Source organism: Mandrillus leucophaeus, unplaced genomic scaffold (genome assembly GCF_000951045.1).
Source record: "Mandrillus leucophaeus isolate KB7577 unplaced genomic scaffold, Mleu.le_1.0 Scaffold797, whole genome shotgun sequence".
In the NCBI taxonomy this organism is placed as follows: domain Eukaryota; kingdom Metazoa; phylum Chordata; class Mammalia; order Primates; family Cercopithecidae; genus Mandrillus; species Mandrillus leucophaeus.
The window spans coordinates 1303192-1320539 of record NW_012108663.1 but is presented as its reverse complement, the minus strand read 5'-3'; the positions used below and the strand labels follow the sequence as shown (position 1 = coordinate 1320539).

The 17348-nt window shown below is 46.4% G+C and overlaps 1 protein-coding gene across 2 annotated transcripts in view; it reads left to right on the top strand.

The window, feature by feature from the left end:
- The window catches only part of STARD8 (StAR-related lipid transfer (START) domain containing 8), an 87316-nt gene that overhangs the window by 6899 nt on the left and 63069 nt on the right, over nt 1-17348 (top strand). For both annotated transcript variants that reach the window (XM_011967268.1, XM_011967266.1), the window contains exon 2: nt 10839-10872. Coding sequence is in view for 1 of the 2 variants with exons in the window: in XM_011967266.1 (XP_011822656.1) it covers nt 10839-10872 (34 nt within the window). In the remaining variant the exon portion in view is untranslated. The remainder of the gene's footprint in view (nt 1-10838; nt 10873-17348) is intronic.

Below are 17348 nucleotides of genomic sequence, written 5' to 3'. Positions count from 1 at the left end.
CACACACACACACCACACACAAACCCCATACACACCACACACACACACACAGCACACACACACCACATACATACAGAACCATTTCTTTGATATGTCCTTTGCCCTCTTCCAGCACTTAGCATGGTGTTATGCACATAAGGGGTGCCAGGAACACAAATCCTCCCTCATGTTACTTGGCTTCAGGTGGGCATATCAGGTCCTAGAGAGCACTGACTTGGGAGGTGGGAAATCTACCTGGAGCGCCATCTCAACCATGACCTCTGGATGACCTTGAGAGGGTCAATTCTCTCTCCTGTCCCTCAGTTCCCTCCTCTTATAACATAGGTAGATAATCACACAATATCAGAGATGAAAAGGCCCTTGGAGGTCATCTATTCCTCCTTCTGTGTTCCTCTCTCCAAACTACCAGTGAGGAAACTGAGGCCCAGAGAGGGAGAAATATGGCCAAGGTCTCAGAGGGCGTCAGGACACAGCAGGATTCCAATGTGGTCTGTGTAATATACCATAATCTCACTACTCATTCTGTGACAAAATCCAAACACAACTTGTCTCTGGTAAAATCTAAAAGCAGTAGTAGGGGGGATGTCTCTACACATGCCACACACACGCATGCAAACACATGTGTGTTAACAACCCTGCCGCACCTACCCATAAAGCTTCTATGGGAGTTAAAGCAAATCATGGACAGACAGTCGTGTGGACTGGGAAGGCTCATAGAGGTGAACCTCCCAGTCGTGGGCCAACGTGGGACCCCATGCTTTTCCCTAGGCACCATACTTACATACTTAGGTCTCACACATGAGTGTGTATGTGCACAAGGGCTTTCCTGAGCTCGCCCAGGCACACATTCTCAAGCACCATCTCCTGTGAATGCTTTCGTCCAAGTATGCATGAGACTTCCATGTGGCTGCTCTTATACCTGGCTTCCCAGGCACCTGTTCATATGAGTGTGAGCTTTCACGACCCCCTGTGCAGGCTCACATTCATGTACACACACACACACACTTGCAAGTGAGGTGAGCATGCATCCTCCTTATGTGTGCTTGCCCACACCCCAGCCCCTCTCTGCCCCTAGGCCAGCTCTCAGCTTCCCAATCTGCCTAGGAGCAGCCTGGCAGGATATGGGGTGAACGTGTGACGATGATAGGGTGATTCAGCAATTTCACTCCCAGCCTCCAGGATGTCTCTCCTTTTTCATTCCTTTGCCCTTGTCATCCCAAGTAAATCCAATTTGCCACATGCAGTGTATATTTGTTGTGGAAGGGGCAGGGGGAGTATAGAGAATTCAGGGGTGCACATGAATGTATACGAACTCCTGGGGCTGGAAAAGGGACCTCAGAGACTCCTCGATGCCATCACTACAGAGTTGCCTCTATCACATCTTACCAAAAGAATGGCCAGACACTTGCACACCTCTAGTGATGTGGAGCTCACCACTTCCTCAGGTAGTCTCTTTTATCTCAGGACACTGTTGCAGATCCCTTCATCAGTCTGATGTATGTGCGTGTGTGTGTGTGTCTGCGAAAGGAAGTAGTAATGTACATGTGTACATATGAGACAGTATGTACAGCCAGCCATGTCTTAACTACTTGTTCCAAAGAAATAAATTATGACATAAGACTCTCAGGTCATGGAAAAACGACTTAGAGGGGGAAGGGCAAGGGCCTATACTGCACAGAAGGAAGGTTCACTCGGAGGACCCTCTTGGCAGAGTTCCACAGCCCACTCAAATAACGTGTCAGTTGGGTGATAGGTATTGGCCCCGTATATGTGCGAAAAATTCAGACTGTGGATTGTCCCTGACATGGTTAACTGTAAGATGCCTAGATGCTGGACATATGCTGTGTATCTTTGAGGCACAGGCCCATGGACTAGAGCAAAATAATAGGTTGTGGTAAGGTTATTGGCATAGATGGAGCTCAAGAGATTTGTGAGGTGGTTTCTGGGTGATCTAGGAAGCTTTCTGGGAGCAGTTTTTGGGACCAGAGTAGAAGGCAACTTAGTGTTGCCAAAGGAGTACTGGACATAGAGTGAGACTGACCTGGATATTACGTCCACCTCTGCCACATCTAGGCTGAGTGCTCCTGGGCATGTCACCTCTCCTCAGTGGATAAGACTTAATGGAGTTGCCAGCGAGATGATGCCTATAAAAGCCTGTTACAAGGTAGATGCTCCATTGAATCTGAATCTGAAGGAATGACCTTTGGAAGAAAAGGGCAAAGAGTGTTTTCAAGGTAGAATGAGGTTGGAGACATGTGAGGGAACAGTCACAGATCCAAGGGACTTGTCCTCAGTGGAGGTGTTGGGAGTGAATGGAAATGGGAGGAGAGGGAAGAACAAGAGACTTTGAAATTTGTGTGTGGGACTTTGAACTTTGTGTTCTTGATGCAGTGAAAAGACCAAAACATCTACATGGAGTCAAGCCCTTCACCTATCTGAGCCATGACTTGCTAGCTGTGTTGACCATGAGAAAGTTACTTCACCTTTCTGAGCCTTAGTTTCTTGCTCCCTAAAATGTAGATAATAGTAGTACCAACCTTACAGGGTTATTCTGAGGCTTAAATCAGTTAATATGTATAAAGCTCTTAGAAAAGGGGCACATAGTAAACATTGACCATTTTTATTATTTGTACACTGGGAAGAATGATAACTCCTACCTTATAGGGCTATAGTAAGGATCAAATGAGATAATGATCCCAAAGTCTGTTGAAATGTTTATTTGTTGTTATCTTGGACAAAATGTGAGGGGGTTTCCTTAGGCTGAGAATAACCTTAAGTAATTCATTCCTTCACTAGTTCAACCAAGCAATATTTATTCAGGGCCTACTATGTGCCAGACACTGTGTTAGATCTTAAGGAGATAGGTAATGGTGAGCAAAACTGCTGTAGGTCTTCATTTCATGCAGCTTACTGTCTAGAGGGTATGAGTTTTTCACACTCAACCCCCAAGTGCCCTGTTGGTGGGCATGATTGATTTAGTACAGAAAATTTCAGTATATGAAACTGTTCAATGTGTTAACAGTTTTAGTTAATCTAGTACCTGTGATTGGAGATCCCACCTAATCCTTAAGGCAAAGGGATAGCCATGCTGAAGTCTGAGTAACTCCTGTAACAGCAAAGTCTGGAACGATCTTAGGCTCAGCCTGGGAATGGGGATGGGGACCCGCTGCCAAATTTGCCTGATCCGAAGCTCCTAACCCTTGCCCCATCATCACAACTGGTATGTTTTCCTCGAGTCATGTGAGATTGGATAATATTTGTTCTTGGGAGTGGGAGAAATAGGGGCGAGCATTGGGAAGGTGAGATGGGAGCAGGAGGCAAGGCTTCAACTCTGACTTAGGTCTCTTTGGATACAGATTCTTACCTTGCTTTTAGCTTCTTTGATGCCAAAAGGCGTACAAGTGGGAGATCCCGGCGGGGTGGAGGATATACCTTCTATGGCTATGGTGGAGGTTGGGGGAAGCAAAAAGGAGTGGAAGGGGCTGCAGATTGGCAATACCAGACTTCTCTTTCATCCCCAAAGACTAGAGGAAGTTAGAACTAATACTAGCTAATATTTGCACTTGATCATAGCCAAGAGGTCGGGAAGCGATACTAGCTAATATTTGTAGAGCACATACTATGTGGTGTACACTGTTCCAAACCCTCCGCATATATTAACTCATTTCACCATCACAATAATCCTGCAAGGCAAGCTATCATTTTCATCATCCTCATTTTACTGAAACACAGAAAGGTTTAGAAATTTATCCAAGATTACACAGCTATTAAGTGGTGAATTGGGGATTTTTAACCCAGGTAATCTAGTTCCAAAGTCCACTATGTTCATGTAATCTGTGCTGCGTTCCTCCACTTGTAAAATGAGGAGGCTGGATTGGTTTATCTCTGAGAGTCTTTCCAGCTCTGACAGTCTCATTATATTTCACATATACTTCTATGAACTTCCAGGCCAAATGAAAAAAAAAGAATTCTGCTCCCAAATGTCAGTGATTTCCACTAAAGTCCCTCAGGAGAAAAGCGGGGAGCCCAGGCTCAGGGAAAAGAGCCGACACTGGAGCTTGGTCTTCCCAGCAGCCTCCAGGGCCTGAGAACAGCTGGGGGCCTGGGAAGCTCTGGGAGCCAGGGCCTGGCCCGCATTTCCAAGTCACTGGTAACAATAACAAGGAGCAGCAGCTCAGGCAGCCTCTGCTGGGATTTGGGGTCAGAGGTTTCACAGTGGGTGGGGAACAGAGCTCCTCAACTCCATGCCTCTGGGCAACCCTTGAGCTGTTGCTGCTGCTGCTGCTGTCAGGGCCCTTAGAGTCCAGGTCAATCAGTAGTTCCAAGGCTGAGGCTGCCAAGGGGCAGAGGAAAGGAAGTCCTGCACTTGGGGAATGGGAGTTGAGGCCCTGGATATGGATGAGGCTGACTTTCCCTGGCCCTTTCTTCTACCTTGGGTTGGGTGCCTTCTGGGAGCTGGAGAGAAGAATGTAGTACGATGATATAATGTTGTAGATGGAAATAGGACACTGATCTAGCAGCCCAGGTTCTGCCTCTTCTTCTCTTCTCTAAGCCTCAGTTTCCTTACCTACAACATGGGGAGAATATTCCCCATTTCATAATTGATTGTGATGATGACCTATGTGAAAAGGCCTGCCACACAGTGGGTGCTCAGTAAATATGAGTTGAATGTAAAAATAGTTGATTGATTGTTCTAGGTGACCCTGGGCCCATAGGTTGGACCCTGTTTGTTCATCTATAAAATGAGGAAAAATTTTTACCTGCCATTCCCTTCATTCCCTGGCTGAGGAGAGCCTAGAATTGGGGAGATCCTGTGGAAGTGAAAGGACAGTAGAAAACACAGATGCGACTACCCTGAGGTTGAGGAAGTGGGTTGTTTAGGCAATTTCCTCATTCCTCCTATTCCGGCCCCTGCTCCCATCCCTGGTCAGACTAGTTCAGACTCTGGAAAAGAAGCTCCATCCCACACTGGAATCCCCATGTCTCTCTCCTCCAGCCGCTTCCTACACTCACCCCTATAGGGCGCCTCTCCCGGAAAGACTCCCAAGTTCTGGGCAGGAAGGAGGGTCCCTCTTGGCTGGTGGGAAAGTCAAGTCTTTGGGATATTACATTCCTGAGATTATCCAGAGAACCCCTGGGGGTTGCAGCTGCTGCTGACTCTCCTCCCTGGCCCTACTCTTGGCCTCTGTGGACGTGTGGACAGTAGGGCCCAAGGCAGGAGAAAGATTGGAGGAAAGGCTCAAAGGCAAAGAGTCAGGCCTGGAGCAGCCCTGCAGGCCAGGTGAGGAGTCAGGATGGGGCAGCAGGAAAGGATGTCCTGGCAGCACTGGCAGGAAGGAATTAAGGGGAAAAGCATCCAAGGCAGTAGGAATTTTTGCCAAGGGGTGACTTATAAAACCATCAGCATTCCTGAGGCTATAGGTTGGGGGCCCTTTTTGGGGGTGGATGAGTAGGTATTAGATCACAGTCGTCCTGGGGGGTAGAGATGGAAAATCAGGCTTTCTGAGAGGCCTTCTGTGAGGCCCACATACTCCAAGCCAGTGTGGGACAGCTTGCACCCTCGGAGGGAGACAGACGGGAGACAGGCGCTCTGGGGGTTCCTCAGGAGGCTGTCCCAGACTCTGAGTTCTATAAAAGCCATTTAGAATTTATTCCTTCCATTGCTCTTTCCCGACTGGGAATGTTCCTCATTCTCTTCTTTGTGATGGCAGACTAAAAATTGTCAGGCACTCCCCTCTCATTAGGTAACAAGTCTGAAGCCCAGCAAAGAATTGGTCAAAGGTACAGGGTCAAGCCCAGAATACCTGTGTCAGTCAGTCCTTCTTGAAACCAGCTCTCCTCTGCCCTTTTCGGGGACAAGATTGGCATCCTTCAGGGCTGTAGCACTCCATCCCCAGCAGACCTCACATCCCGAACATGAGCACATGTCTCCAGGTCATTGACATGGGGTTTAAAAGTGGCACCATGACACCAGTACTCCAACTTAGGACCTGGAGGTAGGCTCAATTGAGCTTCAACCTACATACCATCCTCCATCTCTACTCAGCTGTCTCTGAACTGTGAGCTGCTCTAAGAAACCAGCCTGGGTCTAATCGACCCCTATGTCCTGTCACAGTCTGGCTCAACACAGCCCCTATTCTAGGCCTAGCCTAGAGAAAGTTTGCCAAGTGCATAGAACACACATGAACTCTCATGCACGTACAAGTGGCCAAAGCCACTGTACCCACCTTCCAGCTGAGAGACCCCAAGAGAGAGGAGTCAGCTCCAGAGTGCTCAGGAGAGCCTGCTTTCCACAGTGGCCATGGTCTGTGCTGGCAAAACTCAGGATAGGCCTGGGGGTGGTGAGAGCCCACTATGGAAGAAGGGAGGGCCAGGCTGTGAATAGGACTCTGTGTGGCCAGGCTGAGAAGGCTGGGGGAGGCTGGAATGTGAAGAACGTGCTCTCATGACTGTGGCCCTAGGCCTGAGTCTATGGCACAGGGCTGGCTAGGAGTGACGGGTGGGGGTGTTGGAGGTGGTTAGGGAAGGAAGGGAGAGGTGGAGCAGAGAAACCAGGCAAGACAAGGACAAAAAGTCTCTCCAGACACACCTCAGATACCAGGGCAAGGGCTGGTCCTAGAGCCTGGAGGCTGAGCGAAAAGGATGCTGGGAAGAGTGAGCTCCATCCCAGCCACTTGTGGCTGAGGATGGCCCAGTTCTGGACAAAGCTTGTCCATAGCCTTTGCAGCTTGTCTCCAAACTACCCCTCTCAGACCTCCCTACTTCTCATCCAGCAACCATCTTTCTGTTTTTATTCTCCTTTTGGCTCTGGTTTTCTCCTTTGCACTCTTTCAATGTGTTTCCCTTTTCTCTGAAAAAACTCATGATCTGCCTTTTTTTTTTTTTTTTTTTTTTTAGCTGGCAACTGTATCTCCCACTAGACTGAGAGCTCCTCCAGGGCAGGAATCACATCTGCTTTTGTTCATGTTTGCATCTGCAGGTCTACCCCAGTGCCTAGTGGACTGCTCAGAGGAGATGCTCCACAGACCTTTTTGAATCCAACAGATCTAAGGGAAAATTCATTACAACAGAAAGATTCCCCCCGTATACCCACCAAATCACTTTTTCCTCTGTTCCTGACCTCAGTTAATAGCATCACCATCCACCCAGTTGCCAGGCCAGAAACATTGGGGTCATCCTTGACTCCTCTCTTATCCTCCCACGTCCTTTCATTTACTTTGGTTCTACCATGTAAATTGTCCATATATTGGTTTCCTTCTTCTTATCCTAAAGACCACTGCCCCACCCAGAACCTTACCATTAACTCTCGTCTCCCTTTCTTTTCCTTTCTTTCTTTCTTTTTTCTTTTCTTTTTTTTTTAGACGGAGTTTCACTCTTGTTGCCCAGGCTGGAGTGCCATGGCGCGATCTCAGCTCACTGTAACCTCTGCCTCCCAGGTTCAAGTGATTCTTCTGCCTCAGCCTCCTGAGTAGCTGGGATTACAGGCATGTGCCACCACACCTGGCTAATTTTTTGTATCTTTAGTAGAGACAGGGTTTTTCTATGTTGGTCAGGCTGGTCTCGAACTCCTGACCTCAGGTGATCTGCCTGTCTTGGCGTAAGTGCTGGGATTACAGACGTGAGCCACCGTGCCAGGTGTCTGGTCTCCCTTTCTCTGGTTTTGCCTGAGCCCCACATTCCCAATCCATCCTTCACTCAACAGTTAGAGTAACATTCTGAAACATAAATCTGACTACATTACCTCTCTGTTTAGGCCCCCTCAATGGCTCCCCATTGGGCTCTAGATAAAGTCCCAAGTTCTTAAGATGACCTACAAGGCCCTTCACGATTTGGCCCCTAAACTGCTGCTTCAGATTCATTTCCCACTCTCTGTCTGGCACTCTGCTCTCCAGCTAGACCAAGGTCCTAAATGTGACAGTTTCGGGAAATTAGGAGATAAACTGATGGGTAGGACAAACCACAGGCTTTGATACCTCCTCATCCTTTTCTAGTCTCCCCCTTCTACCTGCCAGGCTCTTTGCCCCCTTGTCTTCTTGATGAACAACTGCTTAGCTTTCAAGACCTGTTCTAAACGCTACTTCCTTCATGAGGATCCTTATGACAATGTGCCCCTACTCCCAGCAACAACTTACTCCCTCTGCTCAGTTCCATAAAGCTTTATACTTTCCAATAGCACTCACATTGAATTGTGATGATTTGTGCATGTAATCGACTTCCCCTCTGAGCTGTGATTTCCTCAAGGGCAGGGAATATGTCTGATCTATATGAATCCCTGAGTACCTAGCACAGGGCTTAGCCCTGAGGAGGTACCTAGTGAATGAGTGAATAAATAAATGAATATATGAATGAATGACCCACTAGATGAGAAGATTGTCACCACTAATCCTGGTCTTCTTCTAGAGTGGCTGTCTTTGTAACTGTTGGATTTTTGGCTTCTGGGTTCAGAAACTCCAAATCAGAGGGATATGTTCTACAACAAGGAAACAAAAAGGGCCTTCATTTTGTAGCAGAACTCTTTGATGCAAAAGTTCATAAGCTATCTTCCCCTGTAAGTCTTTCAGCTACCAAAATAGCATCAAGATTAAGGTCAAAAGCAGAGTGGGACTCATGGGCCTGATCCAATCCAGGTTATTCTGGACCTCAGAGAGAAAAAAATAGAATGCCATAAAATTGGGAGCCCTATTGACCTCAAGCATAGACTGTTGGTTCTGACACTTACCTTGACCTTGAGCAAATCATTTCACTTCTAGGCCCCATTTGCCTTATGTGTCTCATGAGGATAATAAAATCTACCATGCAGGATGGTTGTAATGGCCAAAGTAGGTCACTAATTTGTAACCTATAAATCCCTAAATTTAAGGCCTAGTTATTTCCTGAACTATCTGTAATTCTGCTACAACTATGATGGGTTGGGCTGGTAGGGCGGAGAAGTAGGAGATTTAATATGACTAGAGCATAGAGTACAGTCTGTCCCACCCATCAGTTCATCTCTTAATTTCCAAGAACTGTCACATTTAAGACCTCACAGGGGCCTGCTTTGTCCTTCTCTTCTACCCTCTCACCCTTTCTCATTTTTCTTTCCTCCCCCTTTGTCCACCACTAAGAATTATATTGACTTGCTTAATCATAGTTCCACTTTGTAGCTTTGTAGAAAACTTTCATATCTGTCGCTATTGGTCTTTCTCCTCTAGTCACGCCGATCTCATTCTAGAACTTTTTGTCTCCTTCACACTGACATCCCTCGAGGGTCTTGCCAGTGAACACTTGGGAGGACATCTCCCATCCCTCCTCTCTCCTGTGGCCCATTGTGGGCTACAAGGGTGGATCAGACCTTTAGTCATTTTAGGGTAATCTAAGGCTGAGACAAATCTTTTAGGATTAGGAAGCATTGTGGTCAAGTGTCTGCAGCTGGTATGGCAGTCATTGTGCAGAGGGTAAGAGATAGACACATACTATGGCAACTATTTTCCTGGTAACCACTTGGTTGGTTTAGAGGCTGGCTGTGTAAAAGGAGAACAGGCAAGAAGACCCTTCTACCTCTAAGAGGTACCCTTCTTTCCTTCCTTCTTTCTTTTCTCTCCTCCTTAACTATTGAATGAATGTCTCTACAACTACCATTTTAGCCCAAGCCACTGACATTGTTTGCCTCAACTGCTGCAAAAGCCTCCTAACAGATTTCCCCACTTCCACCCAGGCTCTACAGTCCACTTCCTACCCAACAGCCAGAGTGACCTTTTGAAGGTAGAAATCAGATCTTGCCATTCTCCTGCTCTATATCCCCCAATGGCTGCCTATTATAATTTGAATCAAAGTCCAAACCCTTGCCCTGGCCTTCAAAGCCTCTCATAATTTGGCCTTCGTTTCTCTCTTCACCATCTTCCTGAAATGCTCTTCACCTAGCTCTTCACACTGCTGATAACTTCTTGCTATCTGGGTCTCTGCTCAAAGTTGAGCTCCTTAGAGAGACCCGTCTGGTCACCTCTGTATTCCACCTACTCAATCACTCTCTACCTCATCCTGTCTTTAAAAGTTTCTCCTTCTTGGTTCTTAGTGATGCCTGAAATTTCCTTATTTCTTTGTTTACTTATTTATTGTTTGTCTCTTCCTACTAAGAGTTCAGCCGCATGAGGATCTCATCTGCCTAGATCACTGCTATATCCTTAGCATCTAGCATAGTGCGCCAAAGGGCATTGGTACTGTATAAATATTTGTTGAATGCATGAATTTAGAGTGCTTAATCTTTTTAAAAAGTGTCTTTATGTATGTTAATTTGTCACAAAACCTGTGAAGTCGGGATTATTGCTCTCCTAGTCTTATAAATGCAGACACTGAGGCTAAAGAGGTTACGAGTGATGTTCAATGTCACATAATAAGTAAGCAGGGGAAGGTGGCCCTGAACTTGGGCTCTCCAATTCTAAATACTGCCCTTGCCACCAACACACCCTGCTTCTAGCCTTGTTGATGCTATACCAAGGATGGTATGTGCCAAGCAAAAGTTAACTCATTCTTTGATAATCTTTCTTATCAGGCCTTGGAACAGTACTGTGAGCTGTGGCAGTGTCTCCAATCCCCTGACCTGGGGGCCTTCTCCATTCAGGGAGAGTGAAGTGAACCGGCGGGATCAGCAGTGGGGTAGCAGAAAGTACAGTTGTATGGAGTAGGCATCCAGGAGTCTGTGTCTGGGCTCCACTTTGTTCCTTACTTCATTTTCCTTTTCTTTGGACCTCCATGTGTCTTTCCGTAAAATGGGTGGATCGAGCTTGCTAACTGTAAGATCCCTTTCAGTTCGGATATTGCATCTCAGCAATGCCTTAACCTCTTCTCTGTTTCTTTTGCAGTGTTTCCCATTGCTGCAGGTGAAGAAGGATGCTGGTAAGTACACGAGGGGGGCATCACAAGTGGCATACAAAGAGACTGAGCTTCTCAGTAGTCCTCATGGGGCAGCCGATCAGGTCCCTGGGCAGCAGAGCCAACAGCTGAGATGCAAAAGCCGGAGACATCCTCTGTCTCCCTCCACTGGGCATTTGCTGTCTTCCTCGGGCCCTGCTTTTTGGCTCACATGCAGAGCCTCTTTATTTCTCAGCTGGAGGTTTTGCTCTTGTCAGAGAGCCAGGGGAGGACTTCCCTCCAGAGCTTTCAGCAAGTGGCAGCCACCCATATACTTCCCTTGTTCTCAAATGCCTTATTTCCACTGGGAAATGTATTAGGGGTGGGAGATGCCTCAGAAGAGAAAACAGGTCAGTGGAGGGTAAAGGAAGGAGACTTGGCATTTGGGGTTCAGTGTCTGTTATACTCCCAGCACTTGCTTTATTTAGAAGGCTTCCAACAGGAGGTAGGCTTTGGAGTTCATTAGACTGAGGGGATATATGTAGCTTTTTCCTTTTGCTCTCTCACAAGTTTCTTTGAGCCCAACTTCCTATCTGCCTGGTGCCTCTGGTGTCCTACTTGGGTGTGGATAAGTGAACGGCATACTGGGAGCAACTACCTTCCATTGAGAAGGACACAGTTTTCTAGAGAGGGATAACAGCTTTGTGGAGGAAGAGAAAGAAGGCTACTGGCCAGGGAAGAGTTTGGTGCTGGAGCCTGAACTCCTGTATCAGCTGGGCTTTGCTGAGGTCATCAAGGCCATCCTCCTGGCTCTAGCCTGACTTCAGTCATTCCCATTGACTCCAATGTTTCATCAGGATGAGCTCATGACTTGAATGAGCATAGCTGCTGGTGACAGGATTGGGGCTGCCAAAACAGAAAGGCATCAGTTAACAAGTGTCATGCTAAGGGTCTGTGCAAGCCATCATGGGAACACGTTGGAAGAGAAAACCAGAACCCTTACTAATAAGGACCTTCCAAAGTATTTGGAGCTGGTTTGGGCAAATCACACCAGGATAGAGAGAGGGGATTCTAGTGACTTCCCAAGGACGTTTCCATCTTATGACTCTGAGTTTTTGGGTGGTGGCTGCTACAAAATAAGAACTGATAGGGTGGGGGGTTTATTTGCATTGCCATGACAGCAGATAAGAGAGGATTTATTTTGAAACAGGAACACTGCTTTGATCAGCATACAACATACATCTGCTTCTCCACTTCCCCACCCTGCCTTTCCCCCTCATCATCATTCCAAGGCTTCTTGCTGGGCAGTTTCTGCTTTGCAACAGAGACTTCTGGGGGCACAAGGTCTGTGCACTGCCCATACTAGGGGAAGGACACACTTCTCCATTTCAGAGACACCAGCTGCAAAGGCTAAAAAGAAACCCCTCAGGCCCTGAAATAGTGACCCCCTCAGACGAATGCACTCACAGCTGCCAAGTTACCTCTTTAGAATGTCTGTGCCAGGCAGAGGTGCCAGCACTGAGCTCTGGGAGGGTGGGCACCAAGTGGCTGAGTGGTCTGTGGCTTCCAGAGGAGACAGGAGTATCTTTTAGGGGGTGGGGTCAGGCAGAGGAGGTTGCCACCTACGAAGTTGAGATGGGACTGGTCTTTCTGCTATTTCTTAGGTTAAAGTTTGAAAATGTCTATTTAAAGGCAAATGGGAACACGTTGTCTCAGGCTGATTCAAAAACAATCTGGCATAAATTATGAGTTTATGTGGATGTGGAAATGGTAGCAGCAAGGCACTGGGAATCAAGGCACCTGGATTTTAGCCCAAATTTCATTATAGATTCACTGTGTGAGCCCAGGAAAGTAGCTTCCTCTGTCTGGACTGGTGTCCACATCTACAAAATGGAGCTTATTGCATGGGACTCTCGTATGGATCACAATAGACAGCACATTAAAAATGTCAAAGTGCTGAACAAATGTGATTGATTGTTTCTGAAATTTAGGTCGTGGGGTGAGCAGAATGCTTCATTGTTTTGTTACGTGTTATTTGAGACATAGGTAATATCTTCACAGGTTTCAAAATTCAAGAGGTACAAAAATACAAAGTCTCTTCTCACCCCAAGTCCCCAGCCACCGAGCAAGCCTCTTAGAGGTGATCAGTGTTAGCAGCTTCTTGGCCCTCGATGAGTTTAGAAGGTCTGAATCAAGTGAGCTGTGTTAGATGGGACTGCGATGGGGGCTGGCACTGCCTGACTGGCCTGGGTGTGGGGCTGAGGGGAGCTGCAGAAAAGGTCATGGAGCAGGAATCCTGGGGCAGGAAATATGGGCTGGTAGAATCAGCATTCTTTTGGGACCCAGTCTTGACTGTGCCACTCATGGTGGAATGATACCAAGTAAGGGCCTTCCCCTCTCTGAACCTCAATGTTCTCATCTATACATTGAGCCTGTCCCATTCTCCTATGCCATTTCTCCCAAGTGCCACCACAGCAGAACAGAAGTGGTAGAGGAGAGGACTAGCCAGGGACTTCTTAGTGACAAAAAAGCCAAAATACTGACTCCAGGCTGAGAGTTGTATATAATTTATTTATTTATTTGTTTGTTTATTTATTTATTTATTTATTTATTTATTTATTTCTCTTTCTTTCTTTCTTTTTCTTTCTTTCTCTTTCTTTTCTTTCTTTCTTCTCTCTTTCTCTCTTTATCTTTCTCTCTTTCTTTCTTTCTTCTTCTCTTTCTCCTTCCTTCCTACCTACCCTTCCTTCCTTCCTTCCTTCCTTCCTTCCTTCCTTCCTTCCTTCCTTCCTCCTCCATCTTTTCTTTTCTTTCTTTCTTTCTTTCTTTCTTTCTTTCTTTCTTTCTTTCTTTTTCCTTCCTTCCTTCTTTTCTTTTTCTTTTTTTCTTTGAGACAGGGTCTCTGTCACTCAGGCTGAAGTGCAGTGGTGCAACATAGCTCACTGCAACCTTAATCTCCTGGGCTTAAGGAATCCTCTCACTTCAGCCTCCTCAATAGCTGGGACTACAGGGCTGCATCGCCACGCCCAGCTCATCTTCCTTCAGTTAGGATGAATCAAGCACAGATTTATCTGACACATCATTGCTTTTGTTCTAGTGATCCCACTGATAGAGGAAACCTTGTAAGGGCTGTCATAGGATCACTTGGTACCACCTTATAGGAGAGCATTAGGAATATCCAACTGACTTCAACACATGTGGTGCTGCCCAGGCCCAAGAGAATGACTTTCAAAGGTGAATTACCTTTGAAGTCCCTGCTATGACAGTCCAAGAAGCCACTAGTACAGTGTTTCCCAAATGTCACTTATTTGTGAACCAACTTCAGAATTTTTGCCATCACATCATCCATGCCATTAAGTACTTAATATTTTTCTTTAAATCAACCTGATTTTAAATAATAACCTCACCCTAAGCCATAAAATCTATAAAATTAGGTTTTGAGTCACTAGTTACATTTTTCCTGATATGTAGTAAATTAAATATATATCTATCATGATGCAGATGCCAATGTACCACCCCAAATCATCCTATGTCAACATATATATCAAACACTGAGAAACACAGAGCTAGCGGTAGTAAAACCAGCAGCTCAGGAGGAGGTTCAGGCCTTAGGGACTCACTCTAAGATGTGCTACATGCTCTCAGGCTCCCATCTTCACTTCATATTTCTTTTAGGCCTTCACACCCTGTTGCTTGAGCGCAAATTGCTCCTAAGATGGAAAGGTCCTGGAGCCTAAAAGGAACCCGTTTCCTCCAAATAAAACCCACAATTCAAAACTGCCTCTTAAGTGCTGAAGTGAGAATACTTGACTGGGGCCCGAAGCTCTAGGTTCCAGTTTTGGCTGTGACCTTTGCCAGCTGTGTGTCCTTGGGCCTGTCCCTTTCCCTCTCTGGGCCTTAGTGACTCTAACTATAAACTGAATAGCTTGCTTTAAATGACCTCTAAGGTATCTTGCTGCTCTGAAATTCAATGACTCCTTGACTTACAAACCCCATACTCCGCGGAGTTCATTAGCTCGCTTCCCAGCAGCCCACAGAGGTGAGGAGGCTGCTGACCTTCCCTCCCACCGCCTTTGCGCCAAATCTTCCCCAAGGTCCCCTGCTCCCAGTGCACAAAGCTCCTTTTGTTGCCTGGAACCATTTGAGGCTTCACTCCAGGCTCCTGCTGAAGTGGCTGAGGTGGCCTGGTGGGGTAATAGTTTGCCTGTAACAAGAGCCCCTGCTCGCAACCCAACTGGCTCCAGTCTGGCTGCAGGCTTGGCCTCAGCATCAGACTCATCCATCAGCTGCCCCAGACCCCTCCCCCAAGCTCTGAGGGAGCGGGGAGACAGATTTGAACAGTAGAAAATAGAAACAAATACATTTATTTAACATGCTATTGGGTGTCTGTCACCTCCAAGGCTCAGAAGGGCAGTAGAAAAAAATACTAAGCATATGAAAGTCATCAGAAGAATAATAATTCAATCCACATCCTTTCTTTTGAAAATGACCAAATCATTTCGATAACTAAGTCCTGACAGATCTGGTCATTTAACATTTGTTATTTTACAAAGAACATTTGCAGGGCATGGCTTATCTAACATTTGACAGATATTTTACCCAGCAACTTGGAATAGTATAAAGATCTACTTAGTTAGGGAGCATCTGGAATTTATTATCATTTGAGACAGGAAATCTTTTAACCATGATCTACAGTGAATTCAGCCAAGGTAAAAATGCTGGACTGTGACTTGAGAGACCTAGGATCTAGTCTCATGTCCATCATTAACTCCTTCTGCGACCTTGAGTTAGTCACCTCTGCTCCCTGGGCCTCAGTTTCCTCGTCTGCAAAATGAGAATGTTGAACTAGAAGGTCTCAAGATTTTGATTTTGCGCCCCGGCCCCCTCTCTTCCAGAAGTCAGGCTGAAAGGAAAGGGAGGTGGGGGTAGGGTCAGTGGAAAGGGCAATTTCAAGATGTTCTTTGGCATGGGGGAAGGGTTTCCAGGCCTGTGGAGGAGTGTAAGGGCTTCCTTTGTGGCCCAAGGGGCTGGGAAGCCCAGGTTCTCAGTTGCTTCAAGAGTGCAAGACAGAATTAGGTCTAGGGTTAGAGAGGCAGGTCAGGTATATCTCTCGAGGTATAGCCTAGATGACCACTTTCACAGTGTAGGCCACTCCAAATCAGGGGCTGGAGAGGGCGTGGGAACTTCAGGTGGAAAGACAGTTCTGAAAAGGACCTGGGAAGTGTTATTGGACTCTTCCACCAGAAAGTCCTGTGGATCCTTCAAACTCAACACTAAAGATCATAGTTCTTTATAATTTCTCTGGAAACCTCCTCTTTCTCCAGAATCTGCTTTCTTGGTTAAAGCAGCCCCATGCACCCAGCCACTCGAGCAAGAATCACGGGCGTTACCTGGACTCCATCTTTCTAATTTGCTGCCATTTAGTTGTGTGCATGGGACCTCTTCATAAGGCTTCCTAAATCTACCCCTTTTTTTTGTCACTCACACTAACATAACCCTCCATCTGGGCCCTAGCAACTCTGGCCTTGATGGTTGCGACCACTACCTAACTGGTCTTCCTGCCACCATGCTCGCCCGTCCAGTTCACCCTCCATACTGCTGCCAAAGTTCTCTCTTTAAAAGAAAAACGTAAGTATCCTCAAAAATCTTTGGTTGTTTCCTACCTTTGGTCAAAATCCAACTTCTTTGCTCTGACATTCAAGGTCTCTCAAGCTTAGGCAGCCTATCTTTCTTGCTTCCTCTCCCACCTCGTTCCTATATTTCTGAGCTCCATGGGACAACTCGCTATTTCCTAGACAGACAGTGAATTCTCGTATTGGACTCTCCCCTGAGTGTGTTGTTGCCAGCCCCCTTCTTGGCCTGTCTAACCATGCTCTGGCCTCCCTTCCCATCTTGTCCGTAGCTATTATATTATAAAACATCACACTGTTCTGCATTGGCCTCTTTTCTTTCCTGTCTCTCCCATAGACCATGAGCTCTTGGTGTACAATGGCTACATCTGACTGACCCCTGGATTCCCAGAACTAAGCATAAGGTCTCACATAAACAATGAGTCTGCCAAGAACTGGCTTTTATTTTTGATGGCATAGCAAAAGAACTTCTGGTAATCAGACTGGTGACTTCTTCCTTTCAGCAGACTTTCTTCCCTATCATTTCAGCTCTGAACTAGCTATTACAGATCAACATAGAGCCCCACTGGCTCCAGATGACAAAACCTCTTGAGACAGGGCCTTGAGGATCCAGTGGTTCCAGCCAATGGTGCAGATCCATGTAAAACACATTTTCACCAAACTCTCGAAATTTGGAAGTCGCCCGCATCTCAAGGCAGGAAGGACACTTAAGGACTATATTAACCTGTGCTTTTGAAACTGAGTACTGAGGAACCCTAGTGTCCCCAGAGATTCCTTAGGGGACATGAGAGAAAGACAGAGTTATGGGATATCTCATTCCTGCTCCATTCAACTTAATCTATTTGACTTTTCGAAGGTTCCATGAACATTTCATTTGGAGACTGTAGTTGA